At 31.8% G+C, this 27,075-nt stretch overlaps 1 protein-coding gene across 1 annotated transcript in view; it reads left to right on the top strand.

Moving 5' to 3' along the window:
• The first annotated feature begins 9,922 nt into the window (after positions 1-9,922).
• Positions 9,923-27,075, top strand: part of LOC142221273 (fatty acyl-CoA reductase 1) — a 90,123-nt gene continuing 72,970 nt past the window's right edge. Inside the window, exons 1-2 of the mRNA XM_075290929.1 lie at positions 9,923-10,081; positions 19,789-20,036. Of these exons, the coding sequence (XP_075147044.1) occupies positions 19,815-20,036 (222 nt within the window). The 5' untranslated portion in view covers positions 9,923-10,081; positions 19,789-19,814. The remainder of the gene's footprint in view (positions 10,082-19,788; positions 20,037-27,075) is intronic.

Below are 27,075 nucleotides of genomic sequence, written 5' to 3'. Positions count from 1 at the left end.
TAGAAATCGTAGTTTTTATCCAATTTTCCTGAAATTTGAAATCTAAAGGTATTTTATGACCATAAAGAGGTGTGCCAAAAATTGTGAGTATCGATCCATATTTTGGTATAGCCCCCATATAGACCGATCTCCCGATTTTACTTCTTGGGCTTATGGAAACCGCAGTTTTTATCCAATTTATCTGAATTTGAAAATCAAAAGGTACTTTAGAACCGTAAAGAGGTGTGCCAAAAATGGTGAGCATCGGTCCATGTTTTGGTATGGTGCCCGTATAAACCGACCTCCCGATTTGGGGTCTTGGGCTTATAGAAACCGTAGTTTTTATCCAATTTGCCTGAAATTGGAAATCTAGAGGTATTTTCGGGCCATAAAGAGGTGAAAACGGTGAGTATCGGTCCATATTTTAGTATAGATTTCCAGATTTAACTCCTTGGGTTTCTAGAAACCGTAGTTTTTATCTGATTTGCCTGAAATTCTAAATATTCTGGTATTTGAGACTCAGAAAAACGTGTATCGGATTAAGTTTTTATCGGTCCATTTGGTAATGCCTCCATATAGACCGACTTCACTTCTTGAGGGTGTAGAAGGCCAACTAATCATGAAAAGTGCTTAAAACTCAATGTAAAATTTCCAAATTTTACTTCCCGGTGAAAATCTACAGATTTAAGATTTCAAATCAAGACGTTATTTTATAATTTTCTTGCACACTTACAAGAGATGTTAATAATTCCTCTAAAACTCAAACAAAAATGGTTCTTATAAATCCAGAACCTGATATAGTCCTCATAGGTGAAATCTTTAAATTTATCTTCCGGAAGTGTCCTCAAGCCCTCCTGAAATTTCAAAGGAAACTCTAATATTTGGTTCATGGTGGTGGGTATTTAAGATTCGGCCCGGCCGAACTTACTGCTGTATATACTTGTTTTAAACTCCTTTTATTACAAAAAATGTTCCAAAAAACAACACAAACAAGTAATTAACATAAAAAGATGTTTTGCCAAATTATTGCAACATTAAAAACAGTAAATTCATTAAATTTATATGGTTTCATTTGTTTGAAACTTCATGTTTACGTTTCTTGAACAGTAAACTTAAGGCTTAAAATAGATTCGAAGGTTTTAGTCTATTCGTTAATTTGTTTTAGTCAAAAAAAAAAAAATTAAGGGAAACCTTTTTCATCACAAACACGGATATTAGATGTTAGTACATATGCAAACATATATAGATTTGGGTAAAGCAGTTCTCCTAAGGAGTTTCGCATTGTACCTATTTTGTGCCACAAATGCTCATTTTTAAATTAAAATATCTGTATTTTTATTGTGGAAAATTGAAAAATTTATGTGATAAAAAAATTATTTGACAACAGATAAGCTGAGCGAGATTAGAATGGTATGCAAAAAAACAATCACTACACTGAAAAAACAGTGAACCCACTAGGAAGAAAACTTTTGTTTAGTTTTAGAAACATTTGAATATTTTTAGAAAATTTTAACTAAACAGTATTAAAAACGCAAAAATAAGTAAATATTTTTCGACAAATTCAAGAAAATTTATTAAACATAAATAATTTTTTTCACTTGATAAAAAAAATTTTGTAGTTTGAAGGAAAAAATTGGAGTTCAAAATTGCGAATGTCTTTAGTGACATACGAAGTTCATGATGGACGCATTTGTAGTAAAATTTACAAATTTTAAGAAATAATGAACTATTTTGTGAAAAATACGAATAAAGTAAATCTTTTTGCTTAATTTGTGTATAATTTTTTCCCGCTTTTTAGATAATTTAACTATTATACTCAAAAAGTTATTAGAGTAAAGGAAACTTTCTCCAAAGTTAAAATGGCTTTAGAGAAATAGCGAGTTCACTTTTTTTTGAGTTTAAATAAACCTACCGCGTAGATCACTTACACTATTGTGATACCAAACGTGTTCGGGTTTCGAGTTGAAAACCACTTTATTTTCGCGTTTACTTTTCCTTAAATAATCGAAATTATAAATGAAAACAAACATATTCCTGTAAACAAACATATTCCTGTAAAGTCTTGCCGAAATCTAGAGGAACAATAAACTGCGCATCAATTGAGTTAATTTATCTGCTTATGTTTTAATAAAGTATCCGCGAAAATTTCAACGGGAAAAGCGAACATAGTACTGACCTTTATCAATGAGTGCTCGATTCTATATTTTGCTTAATGGAAAGGCACCTCCTTTTTATAACCAAGTCCGTGCCACTTATATCCAAGCTACCCATTGCACCACGGTGTCTCCCGCGTAAGGCAAAGCATAAACCTAATAAAACATTTGTAGAAACATGCTTAAAATTTGAGCACTTTTGTGGATTTCGGATATTTTAAAAAAGTACAGGTTGCAAAATGCGATTAAAGTCACACAACGGCAGCGTTGCCAGAATTGTTTCACCAAAACCGCTATATTTCCTCAAAAATAGCTAAAATAGACTAAAAAAAGCTAGAAGAAACGCTAAATATTTTTTGTACTAAAAGTCATATTTTTTATTGGATTACAAAAAAAGTAAAGCTAAAAATACATATTAATATAAGTTATATTAATTTTCATTGAAGTTGTGAGTTTATGACAATATTTATCTCATAGTATCGCGTATGCGTTAATATGTCATAATTGTCACAACTTTTTACTGGAAGTTGTTCGCTAACTGAACATGTGAGAATTATGATTTGTTTTATTCAAAAACAGCTGATAATTGTGTATTACATCCTGCTAGCATAGACCAAGAAAATATACACAGAAAAAAAAGTGTCTCGTAAAATTAAGAAGATTTTTACAATAATTTATTACAAGAATTTTCCAGAATTTTAGTTCATTTTTCGTATTTTGAACGAAAATTAACTACTCGAAAGGAAATTTTACAAATTCTAAGTAGCAATCGTTTAGTTCATGGCCTACAAAATACGATGGAAATTTCCTTAAAAAATTTCTTAACTGGTAGTTAAAAATTCGTTTGTCATGCTATAAAACTACTTGTGAAATGTAAAGTATTTTCTAAATAATAAGTGCAATTTACTATAAGATTTTTTTGTATGAGAAAATATTTTTTTACGAAAAATGAACTTGAAAGTGGATAGCAATTTCTTACTGACTATTCCTATAGTTAATAATTGTTGGTAAAAAATTACACAATGAAATATTTTTAGTTCACATGTAATTAAATTTATAGACATTTTCGTCAAAAATGGTAGATAACATTTCATGAAAATTTTGCAAATTTTAAGTTAAACGTTTCATCGCTCATAAACTGGTGTGCCTTTACGAATATTATTCTTAGAGTAAATTGTCAGCAGATGCGATGAACTAATGCATAGTACAGAGATCTTTATCGGAATAGTGGAATGTGATTAATGTAAAGATGATGTTACTTGAGTTTTGTTGTGTATACATGAGCGTGGGGTTGTTTTTATTTTTGTTCATTTAGTGGCTTGTGTGTGTGTGTTTGTTATTCGTTGATGGTTTTTGGCTGGATGAGGTGTTGTTTTCAATAAAGGCACATGTGTTTTTGTTGTTGTAGGAATGTTTTGGCTTTGCTTGGTTTTGTTTGGCATGCTTCAGTTGTATAGTTGGCGTTGGCGTGGGCTGTTGCATCTTTTAAGTAGGTATGCAACAAGGGAATATAAAGGCATGGAATATTTTGGATTTTTGAGTCATATATTGGTGTTTGTTTATTAAACCTTTTAAATGAAAGTTATTAATATTTTATCGGTAGTTTAGAAAAAAGTTATTAAGAATATTTAGTAAAATATGTTGAAATTGAAAGTGTATTGAAATTTTCATTATTCAATGTAAAAAATTAATATTCAATTCCAGATGAATTTGGAAAATTTTTGTAATATCTCAGCGTATAGTTTATTCATAAATTGGTAAGTATTTTTTTAATATGGCTTTCTTTTGAAAAGAATATTTTTTATGTATATTATTATTTGTTAATTATTTTTTTTTGGAAACCAGTTTAATGTTTTTCTTTGTTGTAAAAGCGATATTTAATTTCGGAGCAACTCCAGACGGATTAAAACAAATTTAAAAAGGTAGATAATTGGTAAGTTTTCTTTTAAAAATTGGCTTTCTTTCAACTAGAATATTTACGCTTTTATGACCTTTTTATCATCAAAATTACAGATACCTTATTTTAGTATTTCTTTAATTAATTTTTTTGGAAACTAATGTAATATTTTTAATGTACAAATAAATATTTAATTTCAGAATAACCCCTTAAAATTTGGACAAATTTTTAGTACTCCTTTGTCTGTAATTTAATAGTGAATTGGTAAGTTTTCTTTAACATTCTTTTAACCCTGGACAGCCATCCTTATTTTTTGTACATTAACGTCATCCTTCGTCATTTTGACTACGGCTGATTTCAAGACGATATAATTTTCATCGTGAGCGAAAAAGTGAACCAAACTTGCATTTATTTTCTTATTCAATTTGGTTTTAAGTAGTATAAAACAAAAATTCATAAAACGGTCGAATTAGTATAACTTAAATTTACCATTTCCCAATAGACTAAAATGCATTTTAAATCGAAAATGAAATTACGTGTCGTCATTTTGATGACTGTCTAGGAATATCAAGAATATTTGGTTTTTTATGCATATTATTATTTTTTTCATTAGATTTTTTGAAAAGTTATTTAATATTTAATTTCAGAGTAACCCAAATAAATTTGGACAACTTTTTATATTTCCCCTCGGCGTACAATTTAATAGAGAATTGGTAAGTTTTATATTAAAACTTTGGCTTTCTTTCAACTAGAATATTTATTTTATTATATCTTTCACATCGATAACAACACAGTTTTATGAGTTTATTTAGAATACTTCATTATTTCTCTAATTGTTTCAGGTACAAATTTTATGAGATACGTTTTACAAAGAAAAGTTGAATTCCTTACACCATTTGATAAAATGCCCCAAATATGGTAAGTTACAAGCTAAAATGAAGAATTAAAAATTATATTTCATTACATGGTATTAATTTTTAACAATTTTCATTATTGTTTCCATTTTTTCCAGCAAGATATGTGAAAAAACTACCTACGATGAATAAAAAAAAGGATAAGTCAAAATGTCCAAACAGCGGGTTCAAATGAACTACTCTCTTTTCCATGTGGTCATAATTTTTATTCACAAAAAACATTGTATTAAGAACTTTCATCATAAGTTTTTATAATAAAGTACTTTTGCTTAAAGATAGTTTAATTTTAATGTATGAAAATTCTCATAATAGTAAAACTGTTTGTTGTTCCTTTAATTATTTAATTTCTCTATACTGTGGAATGATTGATTTAAAAATAGTCTAGTCGTCGACATTTTAAAGAGACTGTTAACCAATTTTTATTATCGGGTTTCCCACAAAATAAGCAAGTAAACCAAAATAATACTGACTTTTTAACTTGGTAGGTGTATATAAATCTTATGGTGTTGTAAAAATGAACTAAACTACAATGTTATAGATGAACTAAAATTTAAGAAAATTATAAACTAGACAAGTTGAAAAAAATCTTAAGGGCTAAATCATGGTCAATATTACTACAGTTTAGTTCATTTTGCAATGGAAAAGGGTTCACTGTTTTTTCAGTGTAGAGACATACCTTGATAATTCACCATGGTTTTGTTTATTTGCAGTGCGCAGTCATTCCACTCAATTGCGCAGTCAAGTGACTCAATTTATTTTTGGAAAACGAGAATAACCGTATAAATTAGTCAATTTGCATTACAAAAAAGGTGTGGATGAATAGTATTTTATAAACTTTCACAATATTTGGTGTTTCAACGAGAGAACAAAGGAAAAAAAAACAAATTAAAGCCAAATTAAAAAATCACTCAATTGCATACGAAAAAGAGCCATCTACGGTGTGCAGACAAACTACAGGGCTGTGAATTAACTTGAGATGTCTATACCTTCCTTGGTCTATGCTGCTAGTTTCTTCCAGAAAAAAAAATTCAACAAAAACTTGCAACTGTTTTTGCTGTAATTTTTTTTTCTGAGAAAAAGCATGCAGGATGTAATCATAGACCAAGGAAGGTATAGACATCTTATGTGAATTCACAGTGCTGTAGTTTGTCTGCACACCGTAGATGGCATTTCTCGTCTGCAAACGAATGATTTTTTAATTTGGCTTTATTTTTCTTTTCTTTCCTTTGTTCTCTTCATGAAACACCAAATATTGTAAAAGCATATAAAATTCTATACATCCACACCTTTTTTGTAATGCAAATTGACTGACTTGTACGGTAATTCTCGCTTTCAAAAAGAAATTGTGTTACTTGACTGCGCAATTGAGTGGAATGACTGCGCACTGTAAATAAACAATATCATTGTGAATTATCCAACGAGAATTGTTTTCTTGATGAAACACCAAATATTGTAAAAGCATATAAAACTCTACATATCCACACCTTTTTTGTAATGCAAATTGACTGACTTGTACGGTAATTCTCGTTTTCAAAAAACAGAAATTGAGTGGAATGACTGCGCAATTGAGTGGAATGACTGCGCACTGCAAATAAACAAAACCATGGTGAATTATCAAAGTATGTCTCTATTTTAATTGGTCTATGGTAATACACAATTATCAGCTGTTTTAATCAAAAACAAATCAAACTGAACATATGCATTTAGCGAACCATAGACCAATTAAATATAGATACATACTTTGAAAATTCACTATGGTTTTGTTTATTTGCAGTGCGCAGTCATTCCACTCAATTGCGCAGTCAAGTGACTCAATTTCTTTTTTTTGAAAACGAGAATTACCGTACAAATCAGTCAATTTTCATTACAAAAAAAGTTGTAGATGTATAGAATTTTACATGTTTTTCCAATATTTGGTGTTTCATCAAGAAAACAAAGGAAAGAAAACGAATTAAAGACAAATTTAAAAATCACTCAATTGCAGACGTAAAAGAGCGCTCTACGGTGTGTAGACAAACTACAGCGCTGTGAATTCACTTGAGATGTCTATACCTTCCTTGGTCTATGAGCGAACGACATGGTTTGTAGGTATCTATATGGGGGTCAATTGACCCTTCCAATTACAACTTCATGTTAATTTCACCGGTCACCTCACCGATTAAAGGTTATAAACCGGTTATAAAGGACAAGTGAGACGACCGTTTTGGGACCAGTCCCAAGAACTAACGGGTAATTTTTAGCAGCTTTGCTCTTTAGAACAAAACAAAATCAAATGCCGAAAAATTATTGTTTGGAACTGACTCTCTCAAAACGAAATGTCAGAAAATTAATCTTTGGAACTGACACATATTTTTCCGGAGAGAAGTGAATCATCTATCTATCTATTGTCCATGAGATATGTTATTTAAAGTTTCATGAATTTTATGAATATTATTAAAATATTCATAATTTAATAACCAATATTTAAAAAAAATAGGTTATAGTCAATAAATTTTTAAAATTTATGTACATTTTTTCAAACATCAAACAATGATGTTAATGATAAAGTAACCAATGATTTTAAATTTCGAAAAATCGGATTAAAATCACAACAACACCGAAAAACAGTCAACCCACCACGAAGGAAAATATTGGTTTATTAAATAAAAAAAAAAGTGGCGACTCAATACAAATGAGTTAATACTTTCAGTCAAATTGAAGAAAAGTTATTAAGCATAAGTTTATGTTCTGTGGTTTATGAATAATTTTAATTTATCCAGCAAAACAAGTCTAAATGTTTGATGGGAAAAATAAACTCGTGCGAAAATTGAACTCAATTGTACTCCCCTTTTTGGGGAAAGGAAAAAGTAATGAACTGGTATATAAAATGAAATCCTCGCAGAGCAGAAAAAATTAACTAAAAGTTAAAAAAATCATTGCCTTTAAATCATCACAATTTTAACCATACAGTATTTTTACTCTTTTTGGCAAACGTACGAAATTTCTAATGATTTGGTTCACATTAAACTTATGTTTACGGTCATTATCTTTATAGCCATTTTTAGTCCATAAAATTTTTGAGACACACTATGAACAAGGAAACAAACAAATAATTTTGAAATACTTTGTGAAACATTTTAATTTATTATAATTATATAGTTCGTTTGTCTTGGTTTGTTTATCGGTTTCTACTTCAAAATTTCATTACTGTTTCGATTTCAGATTTAAGCCATATACAATAAGAGTAGCTTAAAAAATAGAGGAAAAGTATATTTAACAAAGTGATTAGCGCAAAATCCTTTTAAAAAAATTTTTTCTTATTTTGAGTTCATGTCGTTAGAGTAAGCAAAAAATAATTAAAATCATTAACATTGTCCCATACTGAAGATATTTAACCACACTTAAAAAAATCGCCTCTGTAGCATATACTCCCAAACATATTCTGCTTTAAGCATACGCAGAAAAAAAGCCATGCTAGAATTAACTTATATTTATAGCAAAAAAATGGGATTTGATTTTTGTTTTTAATTTTGTAAGAAATTTTCCCAGTCCAACAAATTTTCCTTTATTCCAAGTATTTATCAAAAATTTTATGAACTAACTGCTAGTAAAATTTCAATGACTGTACAAATAAGTTCAATGTTAAGTTTTTCGTACATTTCTCAAAATTTTCAAATTAAAAAACAAATTTTTTTCTGTTGCCCTTTATTGAGCAGCGAAAAGCAAATGGTTGTTTGTCCAAAATTTCGAATGTGACTCAATTTGGGCCCCATATGCTAAATTTTAATAGAGAAATTTAGATTAGATTATTTTTAGAAAATTTTAACTAAACAGTATTACAAACGCTGACATCACGCCGATATCACAAAAATAAGAAAATATTTTTCGACAAATTCAAGAAAATGTATTAGACATAATTATTTTTTTCACTTGTTAAAGAAAATTTCGTAGTTTGAAGGAAAAAATTGGAGTTCGAAATTGCAAGAATGTCTTTAGTATACGAAGTAAAATTTACAAATTCAAAGAAATAATTAACTAGTTTTTAAAAAGTACGACTTTAGTAAATCTTTTTGCTTCATTTGAGTGTAATTTTTCCCCGTTTTTAGTTTATTTACTAGTGTACGCGAAAAATTATTGGAGTAAAAGAAATTTTCTCCAAATATAATAATTCCATGAACTAAAATAAAATTGGCTTTAGTGAAATAGAGGGTTCACTTTTTTTGAGTGTACAGGAATTAGACCGTTGCAAATCGAACGTATAGATTTGTATCAGGCATTCTTTTAATGACTAAATTTACCAAGATGTTTAACTTCTTCATATTCCTGAAGCTGGAATCATAATTAATAGTAAAATAAAACTATGCATTCGGACGTTAATCGAATGTTTCGATTTATAAAATGAAAATGTAAAAATTTTCCTTTATTTAAAACATTTTTATTTTAAGAACATTTTAACTTAAATAAGTGTAAATTTTGAATCCTTTAATATAGGCTGCTTGCTATTTCATATTAGGTCAATATATATATTTTTTTAATATAGGCAATTTCTTGTAGGAAATTGCGATGTGAATATCCGTTTTATGTTTCGTATTCAAAGACTAGTAGCCTATATTTTATGAAAAACAATAAAAATATAATATAGTTGATCCTATCGTTATGTTATTGTTTTGTATTTAGCTTGTTTTTACCCCATATAATTGCCTTGTTATTAAACTACACATCTGCATAGTTTTATCATCGTAATCTAAAGTCATTCCCCAGTTCTGAAAACAACATTTTTCATATAGTCATTCCCACTATAATAAGGTGACCATATAGACCACTTTTACCCATATGAAGGAATATAAAATGTTGAATTAAAGGTTTTGGGATTTCCCTATACAACTGTATATGTGTGCAGTGTATTTGTAAGTAATCACTTTATCAAGCATGGAGTTACAATCACAACATCCATGTAATGCATTCATTGATTGTTATACGACCAAGTTTACGTATATTTTCGCTATCTTGTGGTTTATAATTTAGTCGAGATCGTAGCTTCATGTAGACCAGGCTGTTGATCGCACAAAATTTGTTTAGTGGTTAAAAGCAAACTCGTGAACAATATTACCAACATAACAAGGAACTTATTTAAAGCGTTTTAAAGCATTTCAGTAGAAGTGAGTTAATAATTGAATGTTTATCCAACAAAAAAAAAAAGTTCACATATGTGTGATAATTTTGACATAATTAGGAGATTTGTGATTTATAACCTTATGCGTTAAAAACATGTGTATTTAAATATATTTGAGTCGTGCAAAAATCGGCAGCAGCTTTATTGAATAACACGAAAGAAAAATATCAAAAAAAAATGCGACAAAAACGAAAAGTATTAATTATATTCGAAATACTATTGTTTACAGTAAAAATAGGAATGTATCATCCGGGACGTAAAAGTGACGGCTACTACAAAAATTTTTCCGCAACTTCGCAATACAAACATTAAGTAACCGCGGCTGAATTTGAAAATAATATTTACAAACAATTGATTTCCTTTTGAATACCATTAATTAAAAGAAACTTTTTATGTCAAGAATATGTCGACCATTGAGTGTGTGTGTGTGAATTTTTAACAGCAAAAAACTCTTTCCTCGCAAACGAAATCTTAGCCAAAAAAAAACACCGTTTAACATTTGTTTTCGCTGTACGGGAGTTTGCTTGGAAGAAAAGTATAGACCTTTTGTGATAAACGTTGACTCTTTCAAAGGATGTGAAGACAATTTAATAAATACTATTTCAATTTTTTATGTAATTTTATGGCTAATTACATCTTCCTTCATATCTTTCCTAGTGATTTATTTAGTTCTCAGCACTTTTTTCTGTAATAGAAAATATGTAGAAGCAAATATGTGATTTTATAAATGTTTAAAATTTTACCCGTCGCCCAGATGAAGAATCCAACCGCGGATTCTTCATCTACTAACAAAATAAAATTATTTCCTCCAAAACGAAATTTTACACAAAAGTTTTGCAAAGTTTCTTGTATTTTTTATTTTGGGAAATATTTCGTCTTGTGTCATAGTTTTCTGGCGCATGTAATACGTTTAACCCCCATTTTCATGAAGCTCTGTTAGTGCTACGTTAGCTAACGAACTTTTGAACCGTGATATCTACATATCTGTCATCTTGCGTATATATTCCATATGCCAATTAGAAACTTAACTGCTGAAAATTTTTCAGTTAAAGTCAACTGGAGAAAAGATATCTCCATTTTTCTTTCTGTTAACTGCCAGTTAAAGCCTAACGGAATTACATGAAAATGGCCGTAAATAAAATACATTGTTAGGTGTCCATATAGCGTTTTAAGTCTTAAGCTATTTCCAATTTATTCAAATGTTCAAAATGTATGCCATGTCAAAGGAAGTTTTTCTTTAAGCGGAATCTCGAAGAACAATTCGCACTTTCCCGGGGATGGAAAAAGTCAGGGAAAACTTTAAAGCAAACACACTATCCACTGGGCTATGTAGCCCGCTAATGTTTCCTTTAATTTAATATTTGTTTTGTTTACATTGTTTAAATGAGCTAAAAAAGAGAAAAGGTTGTATACAAATGAAGCATACAATTTTACTAACTTTAAGTTTCTAACAAAATAGTTAAGAATTTCGAACTTTGAATTTCTGACTCCAACTTTTTTCTTAAATTAAGAAATCTTATTTAACAAGGCAAAAAACTAATTATTACATCGGCGTTTGTAATATAATTTAGCCAAACAATTCTAAAACTAACCACTAGTTCACTTTTTGTAGTGTAGATAATATTGTAAAAAGAGAATGTAAATTCATTGATTGAGATCTGTACCATAATTTTAATTTTATTGATCCTATTTATTTATTTATTTAAAAGGCGAGGAAAGCCTTATTATCCTTGTATTCGTGCAAAAAGCGAGATGTTAGAAGTATGCGAAGCTGTCACTCAAATATCTTATAATTCAGCTTTTGTCAACCCGAGGTGCCATTCCATCCTGTTTCTAGTGACGAATGAACTTCTACTATAGTTAAAAGAATTTCGTGTTCTTGCTACAACGGAATCCGAATACTAAATCAAGTTGTTTCATCTCACTTTTTGCTAAATACTAGCTTAGTACGCCTGACAAATTCTATTCGTTACTCTGCTCTTAAATTATAGCTACTACTTTCCCAATTATTATGATGCACATTACCACACATACAAAAGTAAACCCACTGTGAAAGAGAATGTAGGTTTATTTTAGCAAATTTTAACTAAAATATATTACAAGTGGCGACTTGATATAAACAACTTAATATGTTTAAGTTGAAGAGCCTTAAGCAATTAAGTATTTTTTTCTGTTGTTTAATTTAGTATTGAAGTATTTCGAAGAAAAGAATTGGAGTTACAAAAGTGTCCTTAGCGCCATAAAAAGTTCAAGGCCACACAGTTGAAGTTAGAAATGTTAATTAAAATTAATATGCACTGTTCATGCAAACTCTTCTTATTGTGAGTTCATAACGACAAAAAAAACTATTGACTTTTTTAATTTGATTAATTAATTTGATTGTTTCTATAATTGTCATCATTAGCTTTATTATACCCTCCAACATAGGATGGGGGGTATATTAACTTTGTCGTTCCGTTTGTAACAAATCGAAATATTGATCTAAGACCCCATAAAGTATATATTCTGGGTCGTGGTGAAATTCTGAGTCGATCTAAGCATGTCCGTCCGTCCTTCCGTCTGTTGAAACCACGCTAACTTCCGAACGAAACAAGCTATCGACTTGAAACTTGGCACAAGTAGTTGTTATTGATGTAGGTCGGATGGTATGGCAAATGGGCCATATCGGTCCACTTTTACGTATAGCCCCCATATAAAGGGACCCTCAAATTTGGCTTCTAACATAAGCATATTTCATCCGATCTGGCTGAAATTTGGTACATGGTGTTAGTATATGGTCTCTAACAACCATGCAAAAATTGGTCCCCATCGGTCCATAATTATATATAGCCCCCATATAAACCGATCCCCAGATTTGACCTCCGGAGTCCGTTGGAAGAGCAAAATTCATCCGATTCGGTTGAAATTTGGTACGTGATGTTAGTATATGGTATCCAACAACCATGCAGGAATTGGTTCATATAAGTCCCTAATTATATATAACCCCCATGTAAACCGATCCCCAGAATTGACCTCCGGTGCCTTTTGGAGAAGCAAAATTCATCCGATCTGGTTGAAATTTGGTACTTGGTGGTATTATATATGTTATTTAACAACCATGCCAAAAGTGGTCCATATCAGTCCATAATCATATATAGCCCCCATAAAAACCGATCCCGATATTTGGTTTGGGAGCCTCTTGGAGAACCAATTTCATCCGAGCCAGTTGAAATTTGGTACATTGTGCTGGTATATGGCCGTTAACAACCATGCCTAACTAGGTCCATATCGGTCTATATTTATATATAGCCCTCAGATAAATCGATCCCCAATCACACAAAAATTGGTCCATATCAAGTTCATAATTGTATATAGCCCCCCAAATAAGCGACCCTCATATTTCAATTCTGGCTCTCTACGTACCATGCAAAAGTCCATATCGATTCGTAATTATTTGTAGACTTACCTACACGGATGAAAAAGACTGTTTTTCATATGTTTGGCTATAAACATTATATGTTTGGAACACAAATTTTTAAACACAATATTTTTGAGTGCAAGCATATAATGTTCATAAATTAGCATAACATGTTTGGGACATATATGTTAATATGTTAGAACATATTATGTTTGGGACATAAAATGTTTGTAAATATAATATGCTTGGATGCAAACATATATTAATTTAGAAATAGCCTATAAACATATATGTGTTTAGTAGCTTGGAGCGCTATTTAACAGGGAGCGATATTGAATTAAGTTGGTGGTTGTTGCTTGTTATTACAAAATTAACATTTTATTTTTCCTTGGGCAATTGATCAGCTACTTCTTTGATCCTTACAAACTGTGTGGTCCGCTGTTCGAATCCCCGTCCGGCAAAAGGTAAAATTAAAATTAAAAAATATCATACAATTGAATAGTGTCTTCTACAATGTTTGTATTACAGAAAAAGGTGCTAAGAACTAAAAAATCTCGTGGAAGTGAGAAAGATGTGGGGGAATATACAATTGGGCAGAAACAAAATTTTGAGCATTCAGGTCGAAAACCTATGTTGTTAGCACCTATATTACCTTTTTATTTTCATAATTCATTATGATTGTAAATATATAAATAAATAAATAAAATTTTGAGCACAGTATTGTTTGGGAGAATTTTTTTTAAGCATATAATATTTTTGGGTGCAAAATGCTTCCAAACATATTATATGTTCACATAATAACATATTGTTTTTTGGAAGACAACATTATTGAATTTGGATGCAAAAATACAAAATGTTTGGAACTTCGACTACCCAAACATATATTGTTTAGACCAATATGCTTTCAAACATATTATATATTGGAAGAGATCAAACATATAAATGTTTGGGCAATACCCAAAAATGTATATGCTTGAAGCAAAATATGTTTGGGAGTATATGTTACAGAAGCGATTTTTTGTGAGCGTGTATACATAGCTTTTTTGTCTAATATATACCACGTATGGACTAACTCTCAATAAACGATGTTAAGAAGTTTTAAGATACCACATCCCAAGTAATTCGATTGTGGATGACAGTCTTTCGTAAAAGTTTCTACGCAATCCATGGTGGAGGGTACATAAGATGCGGCCTGGCCGAACTTACGGCCGTATATACTTGTTTGTATTTACAAATTCATATAAAATTACAGATTTTTTGAAAAAAGAATTTTGGTGTGCAATACGTGTAGACGACATTAAGAAATACTAGTAGAATTTGCGTTTCTCTTCCTTTCGTTTTCATAGCAAAACATTTTTTTTGCAAAATGAGTGATTGCTGCTGTGAAAAGTAATAAGGACAGTTTTGCTTTTTTAACGATACTAAAAATTAAAACCCGTTTTCGTTTTGTAAGTAAATGCATAAAACATATTCATAGCTTCACATTAATTGTGAAATAAATCGCACTTCTGTAAACTTTTTTGTGAAATATGGGTAGAAATGAGCGCTACGAATTTGCGCTTCTCTTCCTTTCGTTTTCATAGCAAAACATTTTTTTGCATAATGAGTGATTCCTGCTGTGAAAAATAATAAGGACAGTTTTGCTTTTTTTAACGATACTAAAAATTAAAACCCCTTTTCGTTTTGTAAGTAAATGCATAAAACATATTCATAGCTTCACATTAATTGTGAAATAAATCGCACTTCTGTAAACTTTTTTGTGAAACATGGGTAGAAATGAGCGCTACGACCGCGCTATCCAAAATTGTATTATAAAATTAATTAAAGGCGGTCATTCGTGCAAAAACATTACAAAAATGCTCTGTATATCTAAAACCGATGGCGAAAATGCAAATATATAGATTCCCAAAGTTGAAACCCGTTGCTGAAAATCTAAAATAACACATACTATAAAGAGAATTATCAATTTATGCGTAAAAAACATCCATTTATCGCATCTAACTAACTAAGATTTGAATATTGACGTTGATGCATCATCTATTCGGAAAACACACAATGGATTTAGTGTATGAAAAGTGTCATTGTTATCCAAAAATAATATGAAGCAAGTATTAAAGTTTTCTAAAAATCAAATCTTTAGGTCTTAGCAAAAATGGCGTAATATTCTATGGTCCGATGAAACAGTAGTAAACTTGTTTTCTTGTGATAGAGGTATTCACCATGTAAGAAGACCAATCCATGAAGAATGCAATCCCAGGACAATAAAATCAATATGTTATAATGTGCAGTACAGTCCCCAGAATTGAACCCAATAGAAAATTTGTGCAATGAAGTTAAAAGGCAATCAGCAGAAAGTGTACATAAATTTGCGATGAGCTCTGGAATCTAATACAGGATGCGTGGAATGAATTACCGCTATATTTTTGCCAAAATTGGGTCGATTCAATGCCTAGAAGATGTTCTACTGTTCTGGATAACAAAGGATCCGTAAATAAGTACTAAAGTAACACTACGGCGAGCCACAGGGAGCCACCGTGGTGCAATGGTTAGCATGCCCGCCTTGCATACACAAGGTCGTGGGTTCGATTCGATCGCACTTCTGTAAACTTTTTTGTGAAATATGGGTAGAAATGAGCGCTACGAATTTGCGCTTCTCTTCCTTTCGTTTTCATAGCAAAACATTTTTTTGCATAATGAGTGATTCCTGCTGTGAAAAATAATAAGGACAGTTTTGCTTTTTTTAACGATACTAAAAATTAAAACCCCTTTTCGTTTTGTAAGTAAATGCATAAAACATATTCATAGCTTCACATTAATTGTGAAATAAATCGCACTTCTGTAAACTTTTTTGTGAAACATGGGTAGAAATGAGCGCTACGACCGCGCTATCCAAAATTGTATTATAAAATTAATTAAAGGCGGTCATTCGTGCAAAAACATTACAAAAATGCTCTGTATATCTAAAACCGATGGCGAAAATGCAAATATATAGATTCCCAAAGTTGAAACCCGTTGCTGAAAATCTAAAATAACACATACTATAAAGAGAATTATCAATTTATGCGTAAAAAACATCCATTTATCGCATCTAACTAACTAAGATTTGAATATTGACGTTGATGCATCATCTATTCGGAAAACACACAATGGATTTAGTGTATGAAAAGTGTCATTGTTATCCAAAAATAATATGAAGCAAGTATTAAAGTTTTCTAAAAATCAAATCTTTAGGTCTTAGCAAAAATGGCGTAATATTCTATGGTCCGATGAAACAGTAGTAAACTTGTTTTCTTGTGATAGAGGTATTCACCATGTAAGAAGACCAATCCATGAAGAATGCAATCCCAGGACAATAAAATCAATATGTTATAATGTGCAGTACAGTCCCCAGAATTGAACCCAATAGAAAATTTGTGCAATGAAGTTAAAAGGCAATCAGCAGAAAGTGTACATAAATTTGCGATGAGCTCTGGAATCTAATACAGGATGCGTGGAATGAATTACCGCTATATTTTTGCCAAAATTGGGTCGATTCAATGCCTAGAAGATGTTCTACTGTTCTGGATAACAAAGGATCCGTAAATAAGTACTAAAGTAACACTACGGCGAGCCACAGGGAGCCACCGTGGTGCAATGGTTAGCATGCCCGCCTTGCATACACAAGGTCGTGGGTTCGATTCCTGATTCGACCGAACACCAAAAAGTTTTTCAGCGGTGGATTATCCCACCTCAGTAATGCTGGTGACATTTCTGAGGGTTTCAAAGCTTCTCTAAGTGGTTTCACTGCAATGTGGAACGCCGTTCGGACTCGGCTATAAAAAGGAGGTCCCTTGTCATTGAGCTTAACATGGAATCGGGCAGCACTCAGTGATAAGAGAGAAGTTCACCAATGTGGTATCACAATGGACTGAATAGTCTAAGTGAGCCTGATACATCGGGCTGCCACCTAACCTAACCTAACACTACGGCTTTAAAGGGTGATACGGTCAAAATTTGGTCAAGGGAAAACGCGTGTAAATCGGTGAAATCGTTTATTTAAAAAATCAAATTAAATTTCTTTTTCAAGTTCAATTAGTATAAAACTCAGGTAAAATATTCAGTTAGGCTTTCGCTTTTCCAAATCCGAATTCTCGGGCCTCACGCTTGACACCTGCCATCAGATTTTGTACAGCCACCTTGTCCACCTTCTTCGTCGCAGAAAGCCAGTTTGCCTTGAACTGCTGCTCGTCCTTAGCAGCTTTTTTGGTCTTCTTTGGGTTCCGCTTGACAATATCCCAGTATCTCTCAATTGGGCGGAGCTCTGGTGTGTTGGGAGGGTTCTTGTCCTTGGGAACCACCTGCACGTTGTTGGTGGCGTACAACTCCATGGCCTTTTTACCGTAATGCAAGATGCAAATCCGGCCAAAACAGTACGGAACAACCGTGTTTCTTCAGGAAAGGCAGCAGACGTTTATTCAAACACTCTTTCACGTAAATTTCTTGGTTGACAGTCCCGGAAGCTATGAAAATGCTGCCACAGGTACAGATGGCTTGCCAAACCATATATTTCTTTGCGAACTTTGACAGTTTTATGTACTTGAAAATATCTGCTACCTTTCCCCTTCCTTTTGCCGTATAAAACTCCTGTCCCGGAAGCTGAATGTAGTCGGCTTTGACGTAGGTTTCGTCGTCCATTACCACGCAGTCAAACTTCGTCAGCATCGTCGTGTACAGCCTCCGGGATCGCGCTTTGGCCGTCGTATTTTGTTTATCATCGCGATTTGGAGTCACTACCTTCTTGTAAGTCGATAGTCCGGCTCGTTTTTGGCTCGATGCACGGTTGTAGACGATACACCCAGCTTATTTGCGGCATCTCGGAGAGAGAGGTTAGGGTTTCGCTTGAAACTACCGGCATCTCTATTTGTCGTCTCAGCGGCTTCCGGTTTTCGATTTCCCCCCGATCCAGACTTCCTGGCTGTCGACAAACGTTCCCCAAACACTTTAATTACATTTGTAACGGTCGATTTGGCAACTTTTAACGATTTTGCCAGCTTTGCGTGCGAGTAGCTCGGATTTTCGCGATGCGCGAGCAAAATTTTGATACGCTGCTCTTCTTGCTTGGACGGCATTTTGACAACTGAAGAGAGAATTCCAAAATCAAAATAGGAGCAACATTTTTACACACACACACCTTCAAAATGAGGGGAGTTCAGGTTTTTTAAATGCAAAATTGAAAGAAATACGTCAAGTTTATATTGACCAAATTTTGACCGTATCACCCTTTATGGAACAATATTCAGTATACATATCTATATAGTTTTGTTTAATTTGATAATAGGTTTAAACTTTCATGAAATGTCCTTATTTTTTATTTATAACAAATCACAAAATAATCGAATTACTCATACAATATGTTAGTAACAAAATTTTTGTTTCTAATTTTATCTCTACCTTTTAAGAAAAAATAAATCGTTTAAACAAGAAAGAATTTTCTATTTTTTGTTCGGTTTTTAATGTTATCTACATGTGGGAAGGCACTAACCCTATTATTTTTAACATAACTGTATGTTTATAGGCAATTTCTAAATTAATATATGTTTCAAAATTAATATATGCAGTTTCCAAAATCTCTATATACTCGTTCTCTACTATCTAAAATTAATATACAAGCATTATAGTAACCGTCGCATTTGTAAGGATGTTGTTCTTCGGCCTGATTGTCAAATTGCGTTTTATCCGTTTTTTTCTTATAAACGTTTTCTTATACGGTTCCTTTTTTGTACCAAAAAAAAACACACACAAAACATGGTGATTTGCTTTCCTTTTCTATATGCGTTTTGTTATTTGATACGAGCTCATATCGAATTTGAGACATAAGTATCAGGAATTCCATCTATACAAATAAGCTTCGACATCGACTTTACCTAACCTAACTTTATGTAGTGGCGTTCTTATTTGTTTGATGGTAACTTTGCACTTGACTCCGCCAAATACCCAAATATAATTCACGGTAATTACTCTATGTAAACATGTAGAAAATACGAAAGATTGTTTAACACCGGTCGGCACCACACATTTGTACATAGAGTGACACAGAATATTTATGTCATTGGTGATGTTGAGTACACATATTACATAAAGTTATAAGCAGTGATGAATCGCATTTGTTAACAAGTGTAAAGAAGTTTAGTCTCTTCATTGCCCTTCATCACCGCCATGTCAAATTGATGACATTTATGTGAACATGAAGATGAATTTTACATTACAATTCCGCATCGTCATAGTTAATATTTATGGATTCCCTTTTATGTTTTCAGCAATCGCTCCTAGCAGTATTAACATCATGCAGTCATTGGAGCAAAATCTTGTCGAGGAGAAGTCGCACGTAGCATCTTGGTATGCTGGCAAAAATATACTCATAACTGGAGCTACTGGCTTCATGGGCAAAGTTTTGGTAGAGAAACTTCTTAGAAGTTGTCCCGACGTAAAAGGTCTCTATTTGCTGATACGCCCAAAAAGAGATCTCACACCGGAAGATCGTAAAGACCAGTACTTGAAATGTGTGGTATGTAGAGAATCTAAATACAAATAATATAATAACTTACATATGTTATATCTCCTAGATCTTAGTCATTTTACAATCGCTTTAATAGATATGTCCCCCTCTTACTTAATTTACCCAAATAACAAAAACAAATAAATTTGACTAAACATTCATACATCATGGAAACATACAAATTGCTGCGTCGTAATCGCTTGTCCATATCAGTCAAGGTCTATGGTAATGGAAAGTAAAATATCTTTGGCTGCGTTAGGTTTTTTTTTGTTTAAAGCATTTAAAAGTACTGAAAATAACATTTTGATTATTTTAGTAATAAAATTCAAATGAAATTACTGGCTGGCGAAATAGCAAATAGATTCGGTAGAGTTTTGAACTGTTATTACCAGCGTTGCCAATGTAGCTATTTTCCCGCTAGATCTACACGAAAAAAAAATAATTCTTTCCTCCCAAACGAAATTTTAGACAAAGTTCGTTTCTCATTTGCTTTTCGTTGAAAGGAAGTGTATTTGAAGAAAAGTATATACTTTTTGTGATAAACGTTTATTTTTTCCAGGACGTAAAAACAATTTCATAAAGACTAACTCAAAAAAATTTATTTTCTGGCTAATTGCATTTTCCCTCAAATCTTTCTCACTTCCACGAAGTTTTTTAGTTCTTAGCACCTTTTTCTGTAATACAAACAAAATTGTTTTTTACCTTTCGCCTGGACGGAGAATCGAACCGCTGACCATGCAATTTGTAAGCCAACACACTATCCACTGAGCTATGTAGCCGTTATTGTCATAAATAGACAATTACCCATATAAGTTATATTTATATAGCATAGCTTGCGGCGCCCACGAGCCGATTGAACAAAGTTTATTTAACAGAAAAATACATTTAGTTGGGCACCGTGGAGCAGTGGTTGCGATGTTACGTCCGACTTGCATGCCAAGGGTCGTGGGTTCGATCCCTGCTTCGACCACAGTGTTTTTTGACATATATTCCAGATAGGGTCGGAAGATTCCGAAAAAATATTATGTTCTACTATATTAAACTTATACTATGAACTGTAAAATATGTCTTATTAAAAATAAGACACCTAAAGTCAGAAAAGAACAGTGTTTGATATAAACGAAATGGACTGTGTTGTTGGTTCAAAAATAACTTTTTTTTATCGAAAAAATACAAATTTTGTAACAAACGATTTTTTTTGGTGATAAAAGTGTATACTTTTCGAAGCAATTCAAAAAAATCTAACAAAAGAAAAACATTTTCGGTACAAGTTTTCCAAACTTTTTTTCTTTGCGTGTAGCTTTTTTTTTTGAAGTCGTTTCTATTGAAATATGGACACAACGGCGTTTTTATAAAATATTTTCGTGAATCTAATTCATGTGCTTAAAATACGAACGCCTATTTTGATTAGCATAGCATTTGTGCATTTCTATTACATAACGTTTTTTCGTTGTCCAAAGTCCTAATGTTAATTGATTCAACTTAAAAGCGGGTATCTTTACATGAAAGAACATTTTCTTAGACTAAGGTCAATTCTGAAAAATTCTTAAAATTAATGAAATCGTCTTTAAATTTGTGGACTTTTTGTATCTTGACCACAAAGCAAAAAAGCGCTCAGAAATAGAAGATGTTTTTCAACAATGTATTTTAAAGCCATTTTTTACTAGATACATAAAATAATTTCTACTTGAAGTCGAGTCTGAATTTGGAAATTTAAGTTGTCGGTAGCACGTTTTTAAAGGCCTTTGATAGCTCATGAAGAAAAAGCAGAAAGAAACGAATAAATTCAAATTTGACTCGGAATCACTACCAAAATCATTAGTGTAAAGGCAAAGTCTTTGGAACCAGTGAATTTTTTTTAACATCAAAAAATACAATAAACAAATAAGTAAAGTAGAAAGTCGGGCAGGGCCGACTATATCATACCCTAAACCACCCCTACTGAATTAGTAAACATCCTTGTGGGATGGGGTATCAATGGTATAGGAGTATTATGGCCAAATTTGGGAATCTGAACCCAAATTTGGATCATAATACTCCTATTTGATTGATACCACAGAAGGTTACATTGTGCAAAATCTGAGTACGATCAGTTAAGAAATGAGGCCTCGGGCTATACATATATATGGGAGCTATATCTAAATCTGAACCGATTTCGATGAAATTTTGCACATATAGTTAGTGCTATACTAGATTACATTTAGCCAACTTTGAGTACTATCGGTTGATAAATAAGCGTTTTCTAGCCAAATTTGGGAAAATCGGGCGATACATATATATGGGACCCATGACTAAATCTTAACAGATTTCAATGATTTTTTGCACATATTGTTAGTACTAAGAAGATTAAAGTCAACCAAGTTTGAGTAAGATCGGTTGATAAATAAAGGTTTTTTGCCCAAATTTGGGAAAATCGTCCGATACATATATATGGGAGCTATATTTAAATCTGAACCGATTTGGATGAAATTTTGCAGACTTAAAGAGTGATGAAGAAGATTGCTTTTTGCCAAATTTGATGACGATCCGTTTGTAAAAACGCGCAACGTGACCCCATTTGTCGAAATCGGGAAATACATATATATGGGAACTATATCTAAATTTGATCCGATTTCTTCCAAATTCCAATAGCGTTCGTCCTTGTGCCCAAAAACCACCCTGTACCAAATTTCATTCAAATCGGTTAATAATTGCGACCGGAATCCTGTGAACAACAAATACATGGACAGACGGACGGACACCACCGTGATTCTGAGCCGATCGGTATATATTTTGTGGGGTCTAAAATCAATATTTCTGGTAGACACATTTTTTGACAAATCAAAGTTATTTTATCCTGACCACTATGTGGTTTAGGGTATAAAAATATCGTATGATAGGATCAAAACATTATTATACGCGCGATAAAAACAAATCTGCAGATTGTTAATGGAATGGAATTACGTTTACGAAAATTGGACAACAATAGGTTTGTTTCCGTAATTTTCCAATAAAAGTTATTCAGTATAAAACTTGCAAGGCAGTAAGAATGGGTTTTATGGCACTCTCTTGATTAAAATTAGTAAAAATGTACACGTGCACGAATTTATCACATCTCAAATAAAATCATAATAATTTTCAACTATTTATATATTGTAATTGAAACCACATTTATAAATTAGTACAAAATGTTTGGGACACGTATGTTAATATGCTAGACATGCTAATGTGCATAAACATGAGATAAAATCTAAAAGTGAACAAAAACTTTAATAATAGATATAACTTTTCTTTAGTTCCTGCAAGTCAATTGAATTTATTTAATTTTTGCCAAATGTTGAAAAATATTCCTTTCCATAACCTCCACCTTAGAATGTGGGTATTTTCACTTTTTTATTCCGTTTGTAACACATCGAAATATTGGTCTCAAAATCAAGCTAACTTCCCATCGACACAAGCTATTGGCTTTAAAAATGGAGCAAATAATTGTTGATTTAGGTCGGTTGGTATTACAAATGGGCCATATCGGGCCACATACGTAGGCCCCCATATATACCGACCTCAGACTTTGCTTGCGGAGTTTCTTGGAGAAGTAAATTTTATCCGATCCAGTTGAAAGTTGGTACCTGATATTTTTATATGTGGCCTCTAATACACTAATAGAAAATATTGGGTTCCACATTCGTGAACGGACGTTGTCAAAATGAAACGGAAACGTTCACAAAAATCAAAACGGAATGTTCATGATTTCGTCCACGGGCGTTAACGAGATTTCATGAACGGCATTCGTGTTTCTTTGGCCATGAAAAGTCTTAAAATAATCGTTAGACATTGTTATGGCAACTCCGCCTAGATGGGGTTTACTAACGGACATATTGATAGTAAAAAATCAAAATAAATTGTTACTGTTGGCAACCCTTTTTATGCACAAACTGCCGTTAATGTTGAAAAAACTTTTAATAGGTGGTAACAAGAGTAGGGCAGCGCAATTTTTGTAAAATTAAAAACTGTTTTTTAAATAAATATTTTTATAAAAAAGTATGTAAATAAGAGTTCTAATACTCAAGGTGAGTAGTTTAAATACACAGAAAAAAATTTCACGAAATTTTTTCCAATTAAAATCTTAATTGAGTTTAAAAAAAAAATCAATTAAAAACTTAATTGATTCAACAAATTCTTTAATTGAAATAAAAATCAATCACACAAATTAATAGTATCAATTAAATATTTAATTGGATCAATTAATTTTTTAATTGACTGCCAATTAATTTTTTAATTGATACTATCATTTCTGTGATTGAAGACATTTCAATTAAAAAATTAATTGGATCAATTAATTTCGTGATTGAATTAGAAAAATTTTTTTTGTGTGTATATACAAAAGTTTTTGTTGGCAATTAAGAGAAATGATTCGAATTATATTATAGGAATTACATATTGAAGTCTGACGGTTTGAGATATGAATAAGTCCTTTGCGTGTGTAATCTTGGCAACAAATAAAAAGACAAAATTAAAAAAAAAGTTTTGGGTCTTCATGTTGAAAAGTCGAAATCAAATGGCAGTGGAAACGGTGATGAAAAGCATTTTTCACACGAAAGACAGGAGAGAATTTTCTCGCAAGGACCTTTTAGAATCTTTTACTGGTATTAATATTGGTTTTTAAAACATTTACACCCAATCTTAATTGCTTTCTCCTCGGAATTTGAAAATGGTAATCAAAAGTCTGGTCATCATTGCATTAAAATTAGTGAAATTTATTCACAACATATGAAAGGTCCCCGATGTCTGCCACAATATACAAAATATTAGTATATTTATTTCAAATAAACAAGGTTTTTTTAAAGGGTTTCAACTTTAAAAAAAAAAGTCTAAAGTCGGGCGGGGCCGACTAAATTTTCGATACCATATCACATCCGTCAAATGTGTTGGGGGCTATATATAAAGGTTTGTCCCAAATACATACATTTAAATATCACTCGATCTGGAAGAATTTGATAGACTTCTACAAAATCTATAGACTCAAAATTTAAGTCGGCTAATGCACTAGGGTGGAACACAATGTTAGTAAAAAAATATGGGAAACGTTTAAATCTGAAGCAATTTTAAGGAAACTTCGAAAAAGTTTATTTATGATTTATCGCTCGATATATATGTATTAGAAATTTAGGAAAATTAGAGTCATTTTTACAACCTTTCGACTAAGCAGTGGCGATTTTACAAGGAAAATGTTGGTATTTTGACCATTTTTGTCGAAATCAGAAACGGACATATTGATAGTGAAACGCTTTTTAGCTTTGTAGCCAAGATGCAAAAAATCAACAAATTTAAAGGCGATTTCATATATTTTGAATATTTTTTTCAGAATTATTAAATCCAAGTTGACCTTAGTAAAACGAAGTTTTCTTTCATGTTAGGACACCCAATTTTAAGTCGAATCAATTGACTTTAAGGACAAAACGACTCCATTGAAAAGTTTATCGATTTTTGGACAAGGAAAAAAACTTTATATCAGAGAAATGCGTCTTCTATACTAAGCAAATTTGTATTTTAAAGACATGAAATCTTTGGCCTCACGACAATATTTTTTTCAGTGTAACTGTAAATGAAGAAAATATTGCTTATTTTGAAATTATATGTTAGTACCAGTAGTACTAGTAACTGGTAAGTAAATAAATCTATATACTTAAAAAAATACTGTAAAGAAATTTAACTTATTTTTATTGCAAAAAATATTTGTTTGTAGTTAAATTTTAACATTTTTTTCGATATTTTCTACAGTCCAATGAAAGTTTTCTTCTGTTAAGTATGTCTCAAACATTTTATGAACTAAACGTGGGTATAAAGTTCAGTGACCGTATACATAAGTTCAAACTAATGTAGAAGAAAATTTTCGTACGATTCCCAAAATTAGTAAGAATGAACTACCCAGCAAAAAAAGAACTTCCAAAAAAGTAGTTTGGATTCCCAATCTGTGATCCGGAAGTAGTGCAAACTTGGATCATCTCCAATGAATTTTTCAACCAATTTGACTTTTTGTCAACCATATGTTTTATTACACTATTATTTTCCTATTACCTAATTTTTACAATTTGAAAAACTTTTTCGCTCCGACCAGGGGTTGAACCTGGGTTTGCTGGCACCATAACAGAACGCCTTAGCACACTCAGCCACAAACGCCATCGAATATAAAGCGTCGAAAGGTCAATTCAAAAGTGTGTGATATGTTCGTAATACAACACCAAGGAATAACATTCTAATTGCTTCTCGAGAAGTTCTTTATTAGTATGAACGAAAAAATAAGAAACGCAGGTTTCGTATAAATATATATTTTTTAATTACAAATCAACAAAAAAATTAAAAATTCTCGTAATTTGCAAAATCTTCTCAGAAGAACTTCCATGGAAGCGAAAAAGTCAAACGGCACAGGTTCAAATCCCAGCGGGGATGAAATTTATTTTTTATTATTATTATTTTTTTACTTTTTTATTAATTTTCTATTTTATTTTTTCTTATTTTTTTATTAGTTTCCTATTTTTTTAAATTTAATTGTCCAAAATTTGCACTTAAAATACCCTGATTGATACATTGGGGGATCCCAAGATGCGCTTTAGAAGAAATGTTTGTGCACTTGTCCAAAAGGACTCCATCGGAAGTGGAAAAAAATCATTGGGTATCCCGCGATGCGCTTTAGAAGAAATGTTTGTGGACTTGTTCAAAAGGACTGCATCGGAAGTTGAAGAAACTCGATGGGGGATCCTGGGATGGGCTTTAAAAGGAAGTTGTGGAACAACTTCCATTTTTTTTTGCTGGGTCTGTAAGGTTAAAATGACCATGATTTGGCGCCAATGATTTTGTTCTTTACTTTTCGTTTTTCTTCTACGAGAGAGTGTAATTTCGTGAGTTGTTGTTAAAAAGTACACCAGGGTATTTAATTTTCCTGGTTTAACAACGCTTTGTGAAAATTTCAAAATGTGTAGTATAATTTAGTTCAATTTTCGCAAAATATTGCAAAAATAGCGGAAGCAACAAAAAACAAAAGAATTTTGCTAATAGCAATTTTACAAACTTT

The sequence above is a fragment of the Haematobia irritans genome, chromosome 1, assembly GCF_050003625.1.
Source record: "Haematobia irritans isolate KBUSLIRL chromosome 1, ASM5000362v1, whole genome shotgun sequence".
In the NCBI taxonomy this organism is placed as follows: Eukaryota; Metazoa; Arthropoda; class Insecta; order Diptera; family Muscidae; genus Haematobia; species Haematobia irritans.
The sequence above is the reverse complement of the archived record's forward strand: the minus strand, read 5'-3'. Positions and strand labels throughout refer to the sequence as shown.